Here is a 21,369-nt window from a genome sequence, read left to right as displayed (position 1 = left end):
ACTCAGCGTGAAAATGAAAGGTACAAAGGAGCCTCTGTCCCCGGCAGTAGTCCTCTTCCTCCACGCAGTGGTGGTGTTTTCCGTGATGTTATGTTCTGACACCTCCTTAGATTCGGACATATTTTATACTTGGGCATTAGGTGCCCGTGACATTACGTGCCGTCGCCCCATCCCTACTTGGACGCATGTTGTCAGGTATTGGGCACCTGTCCTAGTCATTAGAATAGGATATGTGCTGATACCTGCATCCCACAGGACTGTAAGGATTGTGCACTCATCCTTAAGCTGAAGTAATCCATGCCAAAAATCCTTTTGGGGACCAAGTTTCTTTCTTCATTTTTTTGGGGTTTGTTTTTTAAATCACATTGAGAAGCCCTAAAATGGAGTATACGCTGAACATGCGATTACATATGGATGAAAAATTGTTTTATTTTCTGGATGCAAAACAGGCGATTTTGCATACGTTCCAGTGAACCCTGCCTTAACGTGAGGTAGACTTTCTCGGAAGCAGATCTCAATGCAAATCTGCAACAATTCAACAGCAGAATCTACAACATAAATAACCGGCTGTATAGTTGCACCATGCTCCATATTTCTGATTTTTGCTACATCTAGAAGATATTTTCCTAACCCTGAGCACATGTATTGTTCCATAATTCGTTGATGATGTGAAGTGCATAATCTGCACCATATATGAGGATTTTGCTGCAGATTCTCTCCACAATTTTAGTGCAAATTCCATTTTGCATTTCATCATCTAAACTTTGTTTTGCTTTATTTTTAATTCTTTTTCTGTGTTCTTAGCTTGCCTATAATTGCTTATGGGTGACTTCTATTAATTGTTATAGTAGCTGAGGGAAAACCGCCCTGTGACTGTTCCTACAATCGGCTGTGCTGTATCCTTTGAGATCTGATGGCTATATTTTGACATCTTTCCTGGTGACAACGTGATCGCTGAGATCAGTGGAAGCAATAGCGGTGCTGCTTCTAATGTATAGACAATATTCATTGTCCCCTTCGAAACAAGCAACTGACTTGGCTGCAAGATAAAGCCAATGATTTTTTTTATATTCTTTTTTAAACTAATGGTTTTCTGTTATATATCACTGGATGTTTCTTCTGGCTTTTTCCTTAGAGGCTTTGTCAAATAATTTAAAAACTCACCCACTTGACCAGCTCAGTGATGCCGGTGGTAGTTTTGATGGGCTCGATAATGGAAGGCCGCCAGGTACTGAGGCAAAGAAGGCAATGAGTGGAACGCCCCATGGCAGCTGCTTGACCCTTACTGACCATGATCGCATTCGGCAGTTCATACAAGAATTCACCTTCCGAGGACTTATACCCCACGTAGAAAAGACAGTAAGACAGCTGAACGATCAGGTGAGACCTGACCTCACCTCATTCCTAAGTGTTTGCCACTTTACGTCTGCGCAGTTTTTTCTTTTTTAAGCTGTAAATTTTCGATTGAGATTTAATGAAAATGGTTATAAATGTATTAGTCATCAGCATATAACAAGACTGTACTATCTTAGTATCTGGTCGCGGTGCATAGCTTTCTGTTTTTTTTGTTTTTTATAGCATAAATCTCTCTTGGTTCTCAATACTTTTTCATTTCAGTTAATATCCAGGAAAGGACTGAGTCGGTCATTACTTTCTGCTACGAAGAAGTGGTTCACTGGTGGTAAAGTGCCAGAGAAGAGCGTTAACGAGCTGAAGAATACCTCAGGATTATTGTAAGTTTAATTGTAATTTGGTAATGATCTAGGTACTGTAGAGGACCTTTCACGGATTTAAGTAATATAATCTGTACATTTCTGCATAAAGTAGCAGGAATGGAGATTAATTTATTTTTCCCCTCCTCCGTTGTGGAGGTACAGGATGCTAAACTTTCTGGAACTAATTTTCTTATTGTTCAACTGGGAGCTTCATTTTTTTTCACACCTTCCCGTCATTTGATGTAAATTTACATCATGGCGATCATGCGTGCACAGGAGCATAGCCCGTACAATCACCGCCTGGAACTCTGCTTAAGTTACAGCCGAGACCTGTGTGTCATTGCCAGGAGTGGTGCCCGTACTGCCCTGGACCATTTATCCCCTAAATGCACATGATCAGTCGCAGCATTTAGAAGGCTTGGTGCTCCCGCTACATAATCATGAGGGCCCCATTGTTGCCATGGCAACCTGAGTTCATCACAACAACCTCCAGGTCAACCAGCTGTGGCAAGCCTTGTTGGACCTTGCCAGCAGCATGGTCTAAGAGGCTTCTGTCAGTGCAGCACTGACAGGTATAATGCATTGCAATGCATTGTACCAGCGATTGGACTAGTCTAGTAAAAATTAGAATCCCATAGAGGGATAAAAATAAAAAACACATTTGGTATCGCCGCGTCTTGAACAAGCCGCCCCATAAAACTGTCACACTATTTCACACTACCTTCAGTGAACTCCATAAAATATTAATCAAGTGGCAAAAAAACTATGCTTTCACATTGTACCGCCAAAAAAGTGGAATAAAACGCGATCAAAAAGTCAAATGTAAATAAAATGGTATCGCTGAACACATCATCTTGTCCCGCAAAAAAACAAGCAGCCATACAACTTCCGTCAGCAGAGAAATTAAAGTTATACAGTGCCTTGCGAAAGTATTCGGCCCCTGGAACTTTTCAACCTTTTCCCACATATCATGCTTCAAACATAAAGCTACCAAATGTACATTTTTGGTGAAGAATCAGCAACAAGTGGAACCCAATTGTGAAGTTTAACGAAATTTATTGCTGCTTTTAAATTTTAGGGGAAATTCAAAAACTGAAAGTGGGGCATGCAATGTTATTTGGTCCCTTTAACTTAATACTTTGTTGCGCCACCTTTTGCTGCGATTACAGCTGCAGGTTGCTTGGGGTATGTCTCTATCAGTTTTGTGCATCGAGATATTGAAATTCGTGCCCATCTTCCTTGGCAAACAGATCGAGCTCAGTGAGGTTTGATGGAGATTGTTTGTGAACAGCAGTTTTCAGCTCTTTCCACAGATTCTCGATTGGATTGAGATCTGGACTTTGACTTGGCCATTCTAACACCTGGATACGTTAATTTGTGAACCATTCCACTGTAGATTTTGCTTTGTTTGGGATCAGTGTCTTGTTGGAAGACAAATCTCCGTTGGAAGAACAAATTCTGAAGAATCACATATTTATGCACAACATAGTATGGGGGAAAAAACCATGGATAAGCCAGGTGACATGAAGCAGAATTACCATGGGTGATAAACAGTTACGTCCATAAATATTGGGCCAATATTTATGGACGTAACTGTTTATTACCCATGGTAATTCTGCTTCATGTCACCTGGCTTATCCATGGTTTTTTTCCCCTTTTTTTTTTTTTCTCTATACTATGTTGTGCATAAATATGTGATTCTTCAGAATTTGTTTTAGTCTTTGCCTGATGAAGAGACGTATGTAGTCTCGAAAGCTTGCAATTTGTTACCATCTTTTCAGTTAGCCATTAAAAGGTATCAACCACTGAGGACTCTCAATTCTAAATATTTTTCTATCAATCTGGTATCACTGTAATCGTATTGACCCAAAAAATAAAGCTGACTTATCAATTTTACCACACGTGATATTGCATAAAAACAAAAGCAAATTCCTAAATTGTTGGTTTTTGTTCATTCTGCCTCCCAAAAATTGGAATAGAATCGATCAAAAAATGTCATGCCCGAAAATGGTACCAATAAAAAAAACTCATCCTGCAAAAAAATAAGGCCTCACATGACTGTCAGCCAAAATATTGAAAAATTATCTACTATATAATTGTCTAAGGGGTACTTCCATCTGTCTGTCTGCAACGGAAATAACGCCAGGCCGCGACCAATCAGCGACGGGCACAGTCTGGCTGAGAATTAGTCCCTCCCTACTTCCATCCAGTCAGTGCCCGGCGCCCGCTCCATTCTCCCCTCCAGTCAGCGCTGACACAGGGTTAATGGCAGAGTGCCGCGGGTAACGCACTCCGTTAACGCTGCTATTAACCCTGTGTGACCAACTTTTTACTATTGATGCTGCCTATGCAGCATCAATAGTAAATAGATCTAATGTTAAAAATAAAAAAAAACAAAAAAAAAAACCTGCTATTCTCACCTTCCGTCGTCCGCCGATGCGCGACTGCCGCCAGCTTCGCTGGACACCGGCGGGTAGTATATAACGATTTTTTATTTTAATTATTTTCAGGGATATGGTGCCCGCACTGCTATATACTACGTGGGCTGTGTTATATACTGCGTGGCTGCTATATACTACGTGGCCAGTGTTATATACTATGTGGCCTGTGTTATATACTGCGGGGGCTGTGCTATATATTACGTGGGCTGTGTTTATATACTGCGTGGCTGCTATATACTACGTGGGCAGTGTTATATACTACGTGGGCAGTGTTATATACTGCGTGGGCTGTGTTATATATTACGTGGGCTGTTATATACTACGTGGCTGTGTTATAGACTGCTTGTCTGCTCTATACTACATGGCTCCTATATACTACGTGGCCTGTGCTATATACTATGTGGCTGCTATACATACATACATACATACATACATACATACATACATACATACATACATACATACATGCATACATGCATACATGCATACATACATACGCTAGAATACCCAATTCGTTAGAATCGGGCCACCATCTAGTAACTATCATAACGATCAAAATATAGGGATGCAAAAGCTTTGTTTTGCGAAAAAAGCATCTGTTTTGTGTGACAGCAGCCAAACATGTCTTCTTCCTGGAACAATATGGCAGGCGCCTGCGCAGTGCGCCCACAGAGATCTGCTGGCACCCGGCAACAATAGGAACATTTTCCTATTGGTTCATTTTGATTACTGTGATAGACCCTATCACAGTGATGAAAATAAAAAAAAAACAGTAAAGAAACCCTCCCCTTCATCACTCCCTTAGTTAGGGAAAAATAATAAAATTAAAAAAATGTATCTATTTCCATTTTTTTGGCTAGGGTTAGGGCTGGGCTAGGGCTAGGGTTAGCGCTGGGCTAGGGTTAGCGCTGGGCTAGGGTTAGGGCTGGGCTAGGGTTAGGGCTGGGCTAGGGTTAGGGCTGGGCTAGGGTTAGGGCTGGGCTAGGGTTAGGGCTGGACTAGGGTTAGGGCTGGACTAGGGTTAGGGCTGGGTTAGGGCTGGGCTAGGGTTAGGCTAGGGTTGGGGCTGGGTTGGGGCTAGGGCTAGAGCTGGGCTAGGGTTAGGGTTTTTTGGGGTGGGGTTAGGGGTGTGTTGGGGTTATGGTTATGGTTGGGGTTAGGGTTACGGTTGGGATTAGGGTTAGGGGTGTGTTGGGGTTGGAGCTAAAATTGGGGGGGGGGGGGGGTTCCACTGTTTAGGTACATCAGGGGATCTCCGAACACGGCATGGCGCCCACCATTGATTCCTGCAAATTTTGCTTTCAAAACCTCAAACGGTGCTCCCTCCCTTCTGAGCCCTGCCATGCATCCAAATGGTGGCATTTCCCCACATACGGAGTATTGGTGTACTTAGGAGAAATGTATATGATGTGTGTTTTTATTTTTTTCCTTTCTTTACTTTTATGATGTTATGTTTTTGTTAATAAACTTTCAATATTTTAATATATTTGGATTCTCATGGTTAATAAGCCAGAGAAGACTGGAGAGCATCTACAGGACATAAAACCCATTCTATTCACATAACCCATCTTGCTGGGTGTTTAATGTGACTGTAGATATTTTGAAAAACTTTCTACAATGCCATCTAGATAAAACATTTATAATGTGTTTTTTTTTATTTGACACAATGGGCCGATCGTAAATGCACCTTAGGTTTACTGACATTGTCCTTAACATCGATGTAATAATCTTTTTGAGTTTCGTCTTCTGTTTTAGGTATCCACCGGAGGCTCCTGAGCTTCAGATTAGGAAAATGGCTGACTTGTGTTTTTTGGTGCAGCATTATGACTTGGCATACAGCTGCTATCATACTGCAAAAAAGGACTTCCTGAATGACCAAGCCATGCTCTATGCTGCAGGGTCGCTGGTAGGCGTTGGATCACATGTTATAGCTAATGGTGCTGTAGTTTTATGTCTTCTATAACATTATAATCTCATTACTTCCTGTTCTTTCCCTCTTTAGTATGGATGTCCTGCATATTGTCCATAGTCTATTATGTCTGTCATGCTCGTTTTCCTGTACAAGACTTGATCTAGATGTTACTCTCTTTTTTAGGGTTCATTCAGGTGTGACCCGTTTGTTACATACATTTTTATTACTTTCCCATTTATCTGACTAAAACCTGCAGAAATACAATTATAACCACCAAAACATCCTGATTCACATGAATGGAACAGATTTTCAGCCACAGACGTTGTGCCACATGGGCATATTCTGCACTTGACTGCCACGGAATTATCCTTCGGCCTTATTGACTGGCACTGCATTTTTGGCCACTGACAAATGCCTTAAACAGAGGCCGTATGGTTGCCTATCTGCCACGGTCACCCATCGGCTACGTTATGCTGTATTTTATTCGGTATCCTTTACCAGATGCCATGATAGCCTATGGATGAGACGCCACTGTTAAACATGTGGTGAACGCATTAGTCACCCACAGACTTTTTAAGCAATAGAGCCTTAGCGACATGTTTTTTTTTGTGGATGTGGGGGTACACGCTAAATATAGGGTAAAAACCTAATATGAACTATTACTAAAATATTTATCTGGAGATTTTTCTGATGTGCGCTGGCACTAGACAAAGATGGTGCATTCTTACAGTCGTCCAGCTCTTGCATGAAGTGTCAACATCCGATTCGTCCTTTTAATTATGTATTACTTTCCTTTCAAGGAAATGGCTGCAGTAGCTGCTTTTCTGCAACCGGGTGCTCCCAGGCCGTACCCAGCTCATTACATGGACACTGCAATACAGACGTACAGGGACATATGCAAGTAAGAAACTGGTTTGCTGGTCGTATTTTGTTTGAACCAGGGCTGTGGCTTCAGTAAGCCAAACCTCCGACTCCTCAATTTCCCTGGCTCCAACTCCTCAGCCCTGCCTCACTGCTGAGCATGTGCATAAAGTGCCGCACAGATTCATCTCAACTAAAAGAGCCGAGATCCTTTAGTCAAAGATTTTAATTAATAAATGAATTTTTTTCTCAAAATGGTCACAAAGCAGGGAACTAAATAATAATACTCAGTACATGAATCATTTCTTGTGAGTCCACTGTATCTTCGGAGCTTCTCCCTTGTGTAGTTTCCGTCAGCCAGTCGCTGGCCTCCGCAGTGACATTTTCAGGATGTTGATTGTATTCGGCCTTGATATTACTGCCGGACTGTTCACAAAGACCCCCACAGCGTTGGAGAATCCACTGAGGCTGTATAAGTTGTTGTTGCACGTTTCTTGCTTTGTGACTATTTTTTGCCAAAATCTTGGAAAGGTCTCTTAATATGCTCTTGAATGCCCCGTGTTTTTCAGCGATTAGAATATTCAGTGCTATGGACACATGGAGGTAAAGGGGTTTTATGGACTCGAGAAGAGTTTCTGCTGTCACTTTATTGCCTTCCAGATTGCATTATGATGGTGTGCAGAGTGCACACTGTCACGATTCCCCTATATTCTCAGCAGCATGTGTGGGCGGTCACATCAACAAAACTATGCCATTAGCATAGTCGCCGCCACTTGCCGACTAGATTCTCATTCACTTTCTCAATAACCTTGTGTTAGGAGAATCCTGACAGTGTGTAAGGTGTAGTCACGTAAGGTGACTGCAGACACTTGTTTACAGCCAAGAAAGCCCCTTTTATTTATGTAGTGCTGTTGTGAAACAAATCCGTCTGAAAGCGCTAATTTTTCAAGCAGTGGTTTCTTCAATTTCATACTTCCTTTTACTCTAGGAATATGGTTCTGGCGGAAAGGTGTGTCTTACTGAGTGCTGAAATATTGAAAAGTCAGGGTAAATATTCAGAATCTGCCGGCCTTCTGATCCGTCTTACAAGTGAGGTGAGTACATAGAGTCGCCTGTAGTTTTGCTGAATATTATTCCTTGCTCGTATTACACAGAAGGCTGGGGTGTCTAGCTAAAAGAGGTAGCAAGAACTGTAAAAAGTACCAGGCTTTCTTCTAGATAATATCCGCACTGGCTATCCAGGATTTATTGTATCTGTGTGTATAGCAAAGCACATGAGCTACTTTCCCATGAATGGTACTTACAGTGCATTGATATTGCCAGTCCTCTCCTCTCTATTCCCAGTATTGGTGGTCTTGTAATGTCACTGTATGGAAGCGCGGGGCTGTTTCTGTATCTCCATTTATTATGGAGCATTGTAACTTAATCTTGTAAGAGGTATACTTGCTTTCAAGCCAATAAAAAGACCTCTAGAAGGTCAAATGATTTTCATTCAAATGTATCACTAAGCAGCAGATCCATGAGGCACGCAAGTAAATTGGAAGCATTTAGATTTGCAATTTGCATCCGTCTTTCAAGGAGCCGCATTCATTTGAATGGCTGGACGTGATCCAGAAACAAGAGTCAGAATGGGACCTACTCCGAGTCTCACGGACCTCACACTCCGACCCATGATTTTCACCAATGTGTGAATAGATCCATTAAACTCTATGGGTCCTTGTGCTATCCAGAAAAAAATTAATAAATCGCATTAGTGCATAGACATTTAACACAAGAATCTGATTGTAACTGAACTTGATGGACTTCTGATTGACATGTCCTTTATTTTCCCCCACACATCAGCTGCATTCAGAAGTAAAATGGAGTACAAACATTAGAGGGGATTTCCAAGCTTAGCATGAATTTCTAGAGTCACTCTGTGACTGCTGATTGCTAAATTGTCAGTGTGCAATGTGCACACTGTCAGGATTCCCCTGTATTTCCAGTTTGGACAGCCGGTCATGTGATCACAATTATGTGATTTGCATTCTGGCAGTCGCATGCCGACTAACAACCTTTTTACTGCTTCTCAATGTTCTATTGAGGGAAGCAGTTGAGCAGCTCCTCAGCATATTGAGCTTGGAAAATTCCTTTAATTGTAGTCGTCAAACTCTGGCTAACGAAGCTGAGGTGACCCCGCACTCAGCAGAGCACCACCGACCTCTGCCATGTCAGCCGTTAGTGGGTGGGTTACAGCTGTGATCTAATAGCTGGCCGTAGCAAATGCTGAGACTTGTGGGGCTGGCCTCATCTGTGGAGGAAGTCCACTTATTACGAAGATCTTCAGAAGAGTTTTTAGTTCTGCATACTGTGCCGGGTTGTTCTCACATTTTATGATGTTTTTTGTTCTAGTAGTAACATTGTTGAGTGTGATTTTTACTTAGGAAATATGGGTCTTCAGACCAAAAGCCCCGTGCTGTTCAATTATGGTAAATAATACCTTTGACTATTTCCTTACCACAGGACTCGGATCTCCGGAGTGCACTGCTTCTTGAGCAGGCAGCTCATTGCTTTATCAACATGAAGAGCCCTATGGTGCGGAAGTTTGCTTTCCATATGATTCTGGCCGGCCATCGTTTTAGTAAAGCAGGCCAGGTGGGTACATGAATGATACAACAAAACGTGTGTTAAAGAAGCACTCCCATCATAGTTTTTATATTCATATATTGCAATCATCATATTATACAGCACAGTGTACTTGCAATTGCTCATTTTGCTTTTCTACCCAGTTAATTCTTCTCTTCTCTGCTCTATGTAGAAACAGGAAGTCTTTTGTCCCTGCATTTATCATCCCCTTCTTCACATCCTTACCCAGCTGCTCCTTTTACAGTAATGATTAGAGATGGGCGGACATCATGATGTCTGGGTACCAGAATGGTACGTGAACCCGGGGCCCCAAACGTCTAGTATTTGCCCTGCTGTCATGTGCATGACAGAGCGGCAAACACCACTTCTGATCAGCGGTAAAATAATCACCGCCGGTCAGAGAACCGCGATTCCCATGCTGTTTTTTAATTATTTACAGCGCAGGCGGCTGCTGGTGAATGCTCCCATAAGCCGCTCCTGCTCCCACTGTTAGTCCCATCAGCTGGCGCCAATGACTGGAGGTAAACTTTATACCTCCGATCACAGCTGCGGGCTCATGCTGTAAATTGACAGCTTGGGAACCGCGGCTCTGAACGGCGGTGATGATTTTACCGCCGATAAGAAGCAGTGTTTGCCGCACTGTCATGCACATGACAGCATGACAAACACCTGGTATTCGGGGGGAGCCGAACCCAAACAGTAACACTGACTTCCTGTTGAAGTCTGTGTTTGATGTCCGTGCCCGAACAGTAGATGTTCGGTACGGACGCCAAACTTTACTGTTCAGCTTCGCCCATCTCTTGTAATGACTCCTGCAGGGAAAGAGACTTCCTGTTTCTACATGGAGCTTAGTAGGATTCAGTTTTTAATCACCTAATGGAAAAAGGCAAAATTATTTGGGCAGAAAGACAGAATGAGCAATTGCAAGTACTCAATTCTATATAGTATGATGATTGCAATATATTAAAAGGATAAAAATGTTGATAGGTGTGCTTCTCTACACCTGTATCAACTGGGTGATTCATAAAGACCCAATGACTTGTTTATATTGCATCTTTGATGAAGTGGTCATTCCAGTATATTCCTCAAGGGGAAAATTCCTGGCTTTAAAGTGGATAGATGTTCTCTATTACCACCTGGAGGAGACGCATACGTGCTGTCGTATTTTGTGTGAATTTTTTTTTCATGCACAGAAAATGCCCCATGAGGTTCCTAAAAGTGTGGAACCTTTAGTGTCAATCGGGCCTTCTTTCTTGTTGGGGTACCTTTTTTATTTTTTCTCTGAGATTCTGCCCTTCACATTATTATAATCCATTACTGGTGAATTCTTCATCCCTATAGACACTGTCCAGTGAAAACGGGTTACTGCCTATGCACAGAATAGATGATGTCTTATTTACCGGTGGAAGTTTCACTGCTCAGACCTTCACTGCTCTCGACTTTCCCAGCAGCTCCATAGAGAATGAATGGCATTGCGTTCAGGCATACACCCGGCTGCTCCACTATAACTGGGATTAAAGTGCCCGGGCAATGATAAAAATTCTACGTTTTGCAGATCGGTGTAGGACCCAACAGTTGGACTCCCACAAACAATAAGTTATCACTTGTGAATAAATCTTAACTTATTTTTGCCAGATCGCCTCTTTAACTTCCTGCAAATGCTTCCGATACATCCACACCTGCCCACACATCTTAACCTCCTATCCTTCTTGGCCCCCTAGTCCATGCTGGGCCCTGCATCATGGCTCTCCTCACTAGTGTCTTCTCCAGGTGCTTCTGTATTTTCTGGTGGATCATCTTGTCCCTGCTCACAGTGGCTGAAGGGAAATGCCTGCTAGTGGTCAGTCTACTGCCCACCAATCAACAGTAGATTGTGCAAATATCAAGTGGGTGCTCTAGGAGTGGCTCTTCTAGGAAACTAGATCTTATTGCGCCCTTACTGCTTTTTTTTTTCTATACATTGCAGAAACATTAGACATAGCCAAAGTTTTTCCAAATTTCTAAAATTAGGAAAAACATTACAGTTTGAATTGTTTTATTGATACCCAGTTTTCTAAAATTTCCACTTTTTTTTTTTCTTTTTGTGCCCAGAAGAAACATGCCCTTAGGTGTTATTGCCAGGCAATGCAAGTGTACAAAGGAAAAGGCTGGTCCTTAGCGGAGGACCACATAAACTTTACAATTGGCCGACAGTCGGTGACATTGCGTCAGCTGGACAATGCAGTATCTGCATTCAGGCATATTTTAATCAATGACAGCAAACAACCAGCATTGCAACAAGGAACTTTTCTCCGGGAGTATCTCTACGTCTATAAGGTAAGTCTTCATTTTGCCATGCATTCATGGTCCTGTTGGTAATAATGCATCCCATGTCCCTAGTATCTTTTTTGCAGTTATTGTGATACAACAGACTATTACGCTCAATATATGTTACAAGTATTCAAAGTATTGAGACAGCAGGAAAAGGAAATGAAAACTACATGAAACTTATCATTTTCTGTGAAAGAAACCAACTTTGCAATCTACCAAGACGGTCACTTTTTTTTTTGCTGAACCTAATATCATGTTCTCATGCTTACATTAGGTTCTTCCCAAACTAGAGAAAAAGTACGGATGGATCAATTGTAAAAACGTTTTGAAATTCTCTTGTGTATGTAATTAGATAGCGACTGTGTACAGCGCTGTGGAATATGTTGGTGCTATACAAACAGTAGGAAATACATTTGTGTAAAGTGGGATATGAAGGTGAAAATGCCATAGAAGGGATTTGTAGAACTGGACAAATCCCTTCGATCTCTTATAATTAGGATAGGCGAAGGCCAGCCATGTCAGATTGAGGGGTCTGACTCTGCTCATGGCAGGTGATGGGGCTGTGCTGCAGTATCCCGCTCAGCTTCTACTACAGATACTAAAGGCTGTCCTGCCATACTATGAAGGCAGCATGGTGTTCTCCGGACCGACATGGCCCATTCAATCACCTGATTTATAATGGTGCCACAACGTACATCCTCCCCAATCTGATATTGCTGACATAGCTTAACCCCTTTACCCCCAAGGGTGGTTTGCACGTTATGGACCGGGCGAAGTTTTACAATTCTGACCACTGTCCCTTTATGAGGTTATAACTCTGGAACGCTTCAACGGATCCCAGTGATTCTGACATTGTTTTCTCGTGACATATTGTACTTCATGATAGTGGTAAAATTTCTTGGATATTACCTGCGTTTATTTGTGAAAAAAATGGAAATTTGGCGAAAATTTTGAAAATTTCGCAATTTTCCAACTTTGAATTTTTATGCAATTAAATCACAGAGATATGTCACACAAAATACTTAATAAGTAACATTTCCCACATGTCTACTTTACATCAGCACAATTTTGGAACCAAATTTTTTTTTTGTTAGGGAGTTAAAAGGGTTAAAAGTTCACCAGCAATTTCTCATTTTTACAACACCATTTTTTGTTAGGGACCACATCTCATTTGAAGTCATTTTGAGGGGTCTATATGATAGAAAATAACCAAGTGTGACACCATTCTAAAAACTGCACCCCTCAAGGTGCTCAAAACCACATTCAAGAAGTTTATTAACCCTTCAGGTGTTTCACAGGAATTTTTGGAATGTTTAAATAAAAATGAACATTTAACTTTTTTCACAAAAAATTTCCTTCAGCTCCAATTTGTTTTATTTTACCAAGGGTAACAGGAGAAAATAGACCCCAAAATTTGTTGTACAATTTGTCCTGAGTACGCTGATACCCCATGTGCCTAAACATTGAAACCCCCCACAAGTGACACCATTTTGGAAAGTAGACCCCCTAAGGAACTTATCTAGAGGTGGGGTGAGCACTTTGACCCACCAAAGACTTCACAGAAGTTTATAATGCAGAGCCATAAAAATAAAACAAAAATTTTTTCCCCAAAAAATTATTTTTTAGCCCCCAGTTTTGTATTTTTCCGAGGGTAACAGGATAAATTGGACCCCCAAAGTTGTTGTCCAATTTGTCCTGAGTGCGCTCATACCCCATATGTGGGGGGGGGACCACCGTTTGGGTGCATGGGAGGGCTCGGAAGGGAAGGAGCGCCATTTGGAATGCAGACTTAGATGGAATGGTCTGCAGGCATCACATTGCGTTTGCAGAGCCCCTAATGTACCTAAACAGTAGAAACCCCCCACAAGTGACACCATTTTGGAAAGTAGACCCCCTAAGGAACTCATCTAGATGTGTTGAGAGCTTTGAACCCCCAAGTGTTTCACTACAGTTTATAACGCAGAGCCGTGCAAATAAAAAATGTTTTTTTTTCCACAAAAATTATTTTTTAGCCCCCAGTTTTGTATTTTTCCAAGGGTAACAGGAGAAATTGGACCCTAAATATTGTTGTCCAATTTGTCCTGAGTACGCTGATACCTGATATGTGGGGGGGAACCACCGTTTGAGCGCATGGCAGAGCTCGGAAGGGAAGGAGCATCATTTGGAATGCAGACTTAGATGGATTGGTCTGCAGGCGTCACATTGCGTTTGCAGAGCCCCTAATGTACTTAAACAGTAGAAACCCCCCACAAGTCACCCCATATTGGAAACTAGACACCCCAAGGAACTTATCTAGATGTGTTTTGAGAACTTTGAGCCCCCAAGTGTTTCACTACAGTTTATAACGCAGAGCCGTGAAAATAAAAAATATTTTTTTTCCCACAAAAATTATTTTTTAGCCCCCAGTTTTGTATTTTCCCAAGGGTAACAGAAGAACTTGGACCCCAAAAGTTGTTGTCCAATTTGTCCTGAGTACGCTGATACCCAATATGTTGGGGTAAACCCCTGTGTGGGCACACGGGAAAGCTCGGAAGGGAAGGAGCACTGTTTTACTTTTTCAACGCAGAATTGGCTGGAATTGAGATCGGACGCCATGTCGCATTTGGAGAGCCCCTGATGTGCCTAAACAGTGGAAACCCAATTATAACTGAAACCCTAATGCAAACACACCCCTAACCCTAATCCCAACGGTAACCCTAACCACACCTCTAACCCAGACACACCCCTAACCCTAATCCCAACCCTATTCCCAACCGTAAATGTAATCCAAACCCTAACCCTAACTTAAGCCCCAACCCTAACTTTAGCCCCAACCCTAACTGTAGCCTTAACCCTAGCCCTAACCCTAATCCTAACCCTAGCCCCAACCCTAGCCCCAACCCTAACCCTAGCCCTAACCCTAACCCTAGCCCTAATGGGAAAATGGAAATAAATACTTTTTTTTTTAATTTTTTAATTTTTCCCTAACTAAGGGGGTGATGAAGGGGGGGTTTGATTTACTTTTATAGCAGGTTTTTAAGCGGATTTTTATGATTGGCAGCCGTCACACACTGAAAGACGCTTTTTATTGCAAAATATATTTTTTGCGTTACCACATTTTGAGAGCTGTAATTTTTCCATATTTGAGACCACAGAGTCATGTGAGGTCTTGTTTTTTGCGGGACGAGTTGACGTTTTTATAGGTAACATTTTCGGGCACGTGACATTTTTTGATCGCTTTTTATTCCGATTTTTGTGAGGCAGAATGACCAAAAACCAGCTATTCATGAATTTCTTTTGGGGGAGGCGTTTATACCGTTCCGCGTTTGGTAAAATGGATAAAGCAGTTTTATTCTTTGGGTCAGTACGATTACAGCGATACCTCATTTATATAATTTTTTTATGTTTTGGCGCTTTTATACGATAAAAACTATTTTATAGAAAAAATAATTATTTTGGCATCGCTTTATTCTGAGGACTATAACTTTTTTATTTTTTTGCTGATGATGCTGTATGGCGGCTCTTTTTTTGCGGGACAAAATGATGCTTTCAGTGGTACCATGGTTATTTATATCTGTCTTTTTGATCGCGTTTTATTCCACTTTTTATTCGGCGGTATGATAATAAAGCGTTGTTTTTTGGCTCGTTTTTTTTTTTTTCCTTACGGTGTTTACTGAAGTGGTTAACTAGTGGGACAGTTTTATAGGTTGGGTCGTTACGGACGCGGCGATACTAAATATGTGTACTTTTATTTTTATTTTTTTTATTTAGATAAAGAAATGTATTTATGGGAATAATATATATATATATTTTTTCTTTATTTAGGAATTTTTTTTTTTTTTTTTTTACACATGTGGACATTTTTTTAAAAAACTTTTTTACTTTGTCCCAGGAGGGGACATCACAGATCGGTGATCTGACAGTTTGCACAGCACTCTGTCAGATCACCGATCTGACTTAGAGCACTGCAGGCTTACCAAGCGCCTGCTCTGAGCAGGCACTCGGTAAGCCACCTCCCTCCCTGCAGGACCCGGATGCCGCGGCCATCTTGGATCCGGGACCTGCATCGAGGAAGGAGGTAGGAGACCCTCGGAGCAACGCGATCACATCGCGTTGCTCCGGGGGTCTCAGGGAAGCCCGCAGGGAGCCCCCTCCCTGCGCGATGCTTCCCTATACCGCTGGCACACCGCGATCATGTTTGATCGCGGTGTGCCGGGGGTTAATGTGCCGGGGGCGGTCCGTGACCGCTCCTGGCACATAGCGCCGGATGTCAGCTGCGATAGGCAGCTGACACCCGGCCGCGATCGGCCGCGCTCCCCCCGTGAGCGCGGCCGATCGCGCTGGACGTACTATTCCGTCCTTGGGAAGTAGGGTCCACCTCACATGGATGGAATAGTACGTCCAATGGCAGAAAGGGGTTAAAGATAGACCACGACTCATGGAGAATTGTCCTCCTTTGAACATTTCAATCCATCAACTCTAGAAGGAGGCAGCTATCATTGAGAAGTATTGTAGACTAGTGGTCTGCAAGGCACTTGTCATTGGGATGCCATTTATTGTTCTTGGGTTTAAAAAGATTATCTGATCGTATATTTATGGCGTATACTTGGAATGGGCAATTGATTTCAGATGGTTGGGGGTCTTACACCCAGCACCCCCACTGATGAGCTCTTATTAGCTCCAGCACTGGCCGCATGTAAACAGTGAATGGAGCTGTACAGCAGCAAGAGGACTGTTCAGACCCTTTCAGTGTTCACATCTGGCCCTGCCGGAGCTAAAGAGTCGGTCAGTTCGGATGTCGGACCTCCACCGATCTAATGAGAATAGGGCAGCAATATCATGTGACCGGACATCCTGTTGAGTCCTTTTCTGCATCTGTTGCACACACACACACAGAACTAGGTTTTGCCATCACTAGTGTTGAGCATTCCGATACCGCAAGTATCGGGTATCGGCCGATATTTGCTGTATCGGAATTCCGATACCGAGATCCGATACTTTTGTGGTATCGGGTATCTGTATCGAAACAACATTAATGTGTAAAAGAAAGAAAGAATTAAAATAAAAAATATTGCTATACTCACCTCTCCGACGCAGCCTGGACCTCACCGAGGGAACCGGCAGTGTTCTTTGCTTAAAATGCGCGCGTGTCCAGCCTCCCGTGACGTCACGGCTTGTGATTGGTCGCGTCGCCCATGTGACCGCGACGCGACCAATCACAAGCCAGAACGTAATTTTAAAATTCTGAAGGACCTGAAATTACGTCACGGCTTGCTGTGATTGGTTGCGTCGCGGCCACATGGGCGACCCGACCAATCACAAGCCGGGACGTCACGGGAGGCAGGACACGCGCGCATTTTAAAATGCGCGCGTGTCCAGCCTCCCGTGACGTCACGGCTTCTGATTGGTCGCGTCGCCCATGTGACCGCGACGCGACCAATCACAAGCCAGAACGTAATTTTAAAATCCTGAAGGACCTGAAATTACGTCACGGCTTGCTGTGATTGGTCGCATCGCGGCCACATGGGCGGCACGCGACCAATCACAAGCCGGGACTTCACGTAAGGAAGTAAACGCGCAAATTTTAAGCAAAGAACGCTGCCGGTTCCCTCGGTGAGGTGAGTATAGCAATATTTTTTATTTTAATTCTTTCTTTTACACATTAATATGGATCCCAGGGCCTGAAGGAGAGTTTCCTCTCCTTCAGACCCTGGGAACCATCAGGGATACCGTCCGATACTTGAGTCCCATTGACTTGTATTGGTATCGGTATCGGATTGGATCCGATACTTTGCCGGTATCGGCCGATACTTTCCGATACCGATACTTTCAAGTATCGGACGGTATCGCTCAACACTAGCCATCACTAACTAATCAGTGAGATGCAATGCTGGGACCCCATCATGAGTTTCAAGGGAACCTGTCACCCCCAAAATCGAAGGTGAGCTAAGCCCACCGCATCAGGGGCTTATCTACAGCATTCTGTAATGCTGTAGATAAGCCCCCGATGTATCCTAAAAGATGTGAAAAGGAGATTAGATTATACTCACCTGGGCGGGCGGGCGGGCGGTCCGATCCGATGGGCGTCGCGGTCCGGGGCCTCCCATCTTCTTACGATGATGTCCTCTTCTTGTCTTCACTCTGCGGCTCCGGCGCAGGCGTACTTTATCTCCCTGTTGAGGGCAGAGCAAAGTACTGCAGTGCGCAGGCGCTGGTAAAGGTCAGAGAGGCCCCAGCGCCTGCGCACTGCAGTACTTTGCTCTGCCCTCAACAGAGCAAACAAAGTACGCCTGCGCCAGAGCTGCAGCGTGAAGACAAGAAGAGGACGTCATCCTATGAAGATAGGAGGCCCCGGACCGCGACACCCATCGGACCGGACCGCAGCGGGACCGCCCCTGAGTGAGTATAAGCTAACCTCTTTTTCTCATCTTTCAGGTTACATAGGGGGCTTATCTACAGCATTCCAGAATGCTGTACATAAGCCCCTGATGCCGGTGGGCTTAACTCGGCTTCGATTTTGGGGGTGACAGGTTCCCTTTAAAGGGGTCACAGCTGCTTTAGTGATGTTGCCCCTTCAGATTTTCAGCAGCCAGGCCTCCATTATTCAGGACGTTATGGCATATTCTATCAATTCCTTTTTTAATACGAATAACCATTTCAGCTGTTGATTGATGAGAGCTTCCTGACTATAATTATGTGCTTTGTTTTGCTCCAGAATGTGTGTCACCAGGCTCCGGATAGCCCCTTACCTCAGCTCCCATTACCATATATCAATAGTTCGGAGACTCGCGTCTTCTTCGGCCATGATAGACGGCCAGCTGAAGGTCAGTGTCCATAGTATTGACATCTCCACTAGTTATATTGGATGACTCCTAAAATGGTAGCACATTTCCTGCATTGGTTATTCTGTAAGCTTAGATTTTTATAACACCTGGTTCATGAAAATGTTTTCCATGCTGGAGTGCCAATAAAAAATAATCTAGATATCTTGCTAGTTTTTTCTTGCAGCATTTGTTATTCTTTTTAAAATGTTTTTGTTTAGTCATTTGACAAAGGAAAGTTTTTTGTTTTTTTTGTTTTGTTTTTTTCCCTTTTAGTATTATTATTTTTTATTTTACTTGAATATAACCTTTATAAGACTATTGTTCTTTGTGGATAAAGGTGAGAAGCAAGCGGCTACCCATATCAGTCTTGACCAGGAGTATGATGGTGATTCTTCTCAGCAGTGGAAGGAGCTGGAAGAACAAGTGGTCGCAGTAGTTAACAGAGGAGTCCTTCCCCTCAACTTTCAGCCAACGCAGTATTGTTTAAGCAGCAATTCAGATAACTCCAAGTTTCCTCTTGCTGTTGTACAAGGTAATGTAGAAACTACAAATACAGGATGAAAAGCAAAATAAAGAGACATTTTAAGGGGAATGCATTTGATGATGCCTTGTGAACATGGAAAATGGTTAGTGAACCTCTCTAAGGGGTTGTCTACTACTTGGACAACCCCTTCTCTGTCACAATCACCCCCACCTTATAAATTAATAATGGCTATGCTCGCCTCCAATGCCGGTGCTGTTCCATTGGTTCTGGCACTGGCTCTCCTGAGGCTCATGAGACCTAACAATCAGCAGCCGATTCACTTTCACCCTCCCGTGAACAAATCGAACTTGTGGAGGAGGAGAATGCAGCTGCATCTCTTGCGTCCTCTAGATGTCAGTTACATCTGAAGGTGGGGAGTGAAGCTGCTGCTTATTGGCTGCAGGGCTTGCGTGACATAACAATGACATAACAATGACACAGAAGCCCTGGGAGAGCCAGTGTCGACACCGCTGTAACGCCGGAGGGGAGTATAGCTGTTATTTTGCAAGGAGTGGACATGGTGATTGAGAAGGGGTTGTCATTTAGTGGACAGCCCTACCCATATTACATGAGTATGTTAAGAAAGACCTTGGGGAAAAAAAATTGCAAATTCAAAATTCCCCTAATTCTCCCAATATCGTTTCTCCTTATTGTTTACTGCTTTCTTCCTAAGGCAGTGTTCCTCAATTCCAGTCCTCAAGCCCCACCAATACATCATGTTTATGGATTTCCTTAGTATAATTCCAACACCTGTGTATTATTAATTACGAAATCCTGTAAACCTGATCTGTTGGTGGGCTTTGAGGACTGGAGTTAAGAAGTACTGTCCTGAGTACTGGCTACTGTTCCAAGACTGCAGCGCTGTCTGGTTTTCTAGGCAATATGGCGAATTCAGACCAGCTTGTGTATACAGAGGCCGCTGTGATCGCAGGAGCATATTTTTGCTCGTACTCCTGGCCACCACTCTACATTTGCACTGATTGGGCATGCATAGTCCTCCAGGATCCGTTCTACTGGGCTGCTCACCTCCTCCCCTGCCCGCTGCAAGTGCTGCGTTTAGGTGCGCAGTATAACAATGTTGCTGCCCTGACCTGTCCCTGTAGCGCCCGCCCTTAAAAAGTCTGGCTGGCTGTGGAGCAGCACATTGCTGAAATGCGATGATATGTAGAATCCTTCTAGGCACTTTTACACTGGCTGATCACTTGCAAACAAACGTTCATAAGAAAAGGTTATTCCTAATCATTGGTGTAAATAAGTCGCCAAATGAGCAGAATACTTGTGGGTCATTCCATATCAAGTGATCCTAATATGAATATTTTTTTTACCTGACGTCTTTAGATTTTTTTTATTTTTTGTTTTTATGAAGTACAACTTTAGTTAATTACAAATTAAAAGTTTAGAATTTTTTTCTTCATCAGTTAATTTTTTACAGATTTTTAAAGTTTTAAAAAAGCGCAGATTTTGGCCTGGTATGGCTTTACATTTTTTATCATATCTCGGGGTAGAATTAAGATATAGAGGTGGGAGAGGCATCATTTTTCTCAGAATGGTACCGGATTTCATTTGATATGTCACAAGACTATGTTTCTTTATATTTTGTTTTGGTGAAATCAAATTAAACATTTTGATGCGCAATTCTGAAAAAAACGTATGTTTTAAAATTGTGAAAACATGCATGTGTGTTACTTGTGTCCTTGTTTATATTTGTACAGGGATTCAACTTGGGACCATTCAAATTTGTATTTTTTTTAAGCCTTGAATCATCTGATTTTATGTTTGTGTGAGTTTCTTCCCTTTTTCTTTTCAAATTACAACTTATTGCATTCAACATTTATATGTAACAATAAAGAAACGCAAAAAACAAATACCAAAGTGCCAGAATAAATACATCTTAATCATCATAACACAACTTTCTAAATACAGTCTGATCCTAATTATATGTTAAAAACAAGATTAAAAGAACAAATATTTTTACCACCTATTTATACATGGAACAATTTTTTTTCTACTATATCACTAAACATGTCAATTCTGAAGTGTTTAAGAAGAATAGTACAGTAGCTAAATCCTCGTACTATAAAATATGAACTAATCAAACAATTACTAGTAGGTTTTTACTCTGGCCTGTTATCATCTAGTGGGAGAAATGTCATCTTGTCTATATTACTAGCAATGGCCG

At 42.5% G+C, this 21,369-nt stretch overlaps 1 protein-coding gene across 3 annotated transcripts in view; it reads left to right on the top strand.

Annotated features, from left to right (window-relative positions):
• The window catches only part of TRAPPC8 (trafficking protein particle complex subunit 8), an 89,046-nt gene that overhangs the window by 28,766 nt on the left and 38,911 nt on the right, over positions 1 to 21,369 (top strand). For 2 of the 3 annotated variants that reach the window (XM_077270403.1, XM_077270401.1), the window contains 9 exons: positions 1,136 to 1,380; positions 1,618 to 1,733; positions 5,912 to 6,062; positions 6,869 to 6,969; positions 7,918 to 8,023; positions 9,432 to 9,563; positions 11,646 to 11,870; positions 18,559 to 18,667; positions 19,005 to 19,199. In XM_077270403.1, coding sequence (XP_077126518.1) covers positions 1,136 to 1,380; positions 1,618 to 1,733; positions 5,912 to 6,062; positions 6,869 to 6,969; positions 7,918 to 8,023; positions 9,432 to 9,563; positions 11,646 to 11,870; positions 18,559 to 18,667; positions 19,005 to 19,199 — 1,380 coding nt within the window. The remainder of the gene's footprint in view (positions 1 to 1,135; positions 1,381 to 1,617; positions 1,734 to 5,911; positions 6,063 to 6,868; positions 6,970 to 7,917; positions 8,024 to 9,431; positions 9,564 to 11,645; positions 11,871 to 18,558; positions 18,668 to 19,004; positions 19,200 to 21,369) is intronic. The other variant, XM_077270402.1, reaches the window with a different exon arrangement.

This window comes from Ranitomeya variabilis, chromosome 6 (genome assembly GCF_051348905.1).
Source record: "Ranitomeya variabilis isolate aRanVar5 chromosome 6, aRanVar5.hap1, whole genome shotgun sequence".
NCBI classification, from domain to species: domain Eukaryota; kingdom Metazoa; phylum Chordata; class Amphibia; order Anura; family Dendrobatidae; genus Ranitomeya; species Ranitomeya variabilis.
Note: the sequence above shows the minus strand (reverse complement) of the source record. Positions and strands in the feature narration are given on the sequence as shown.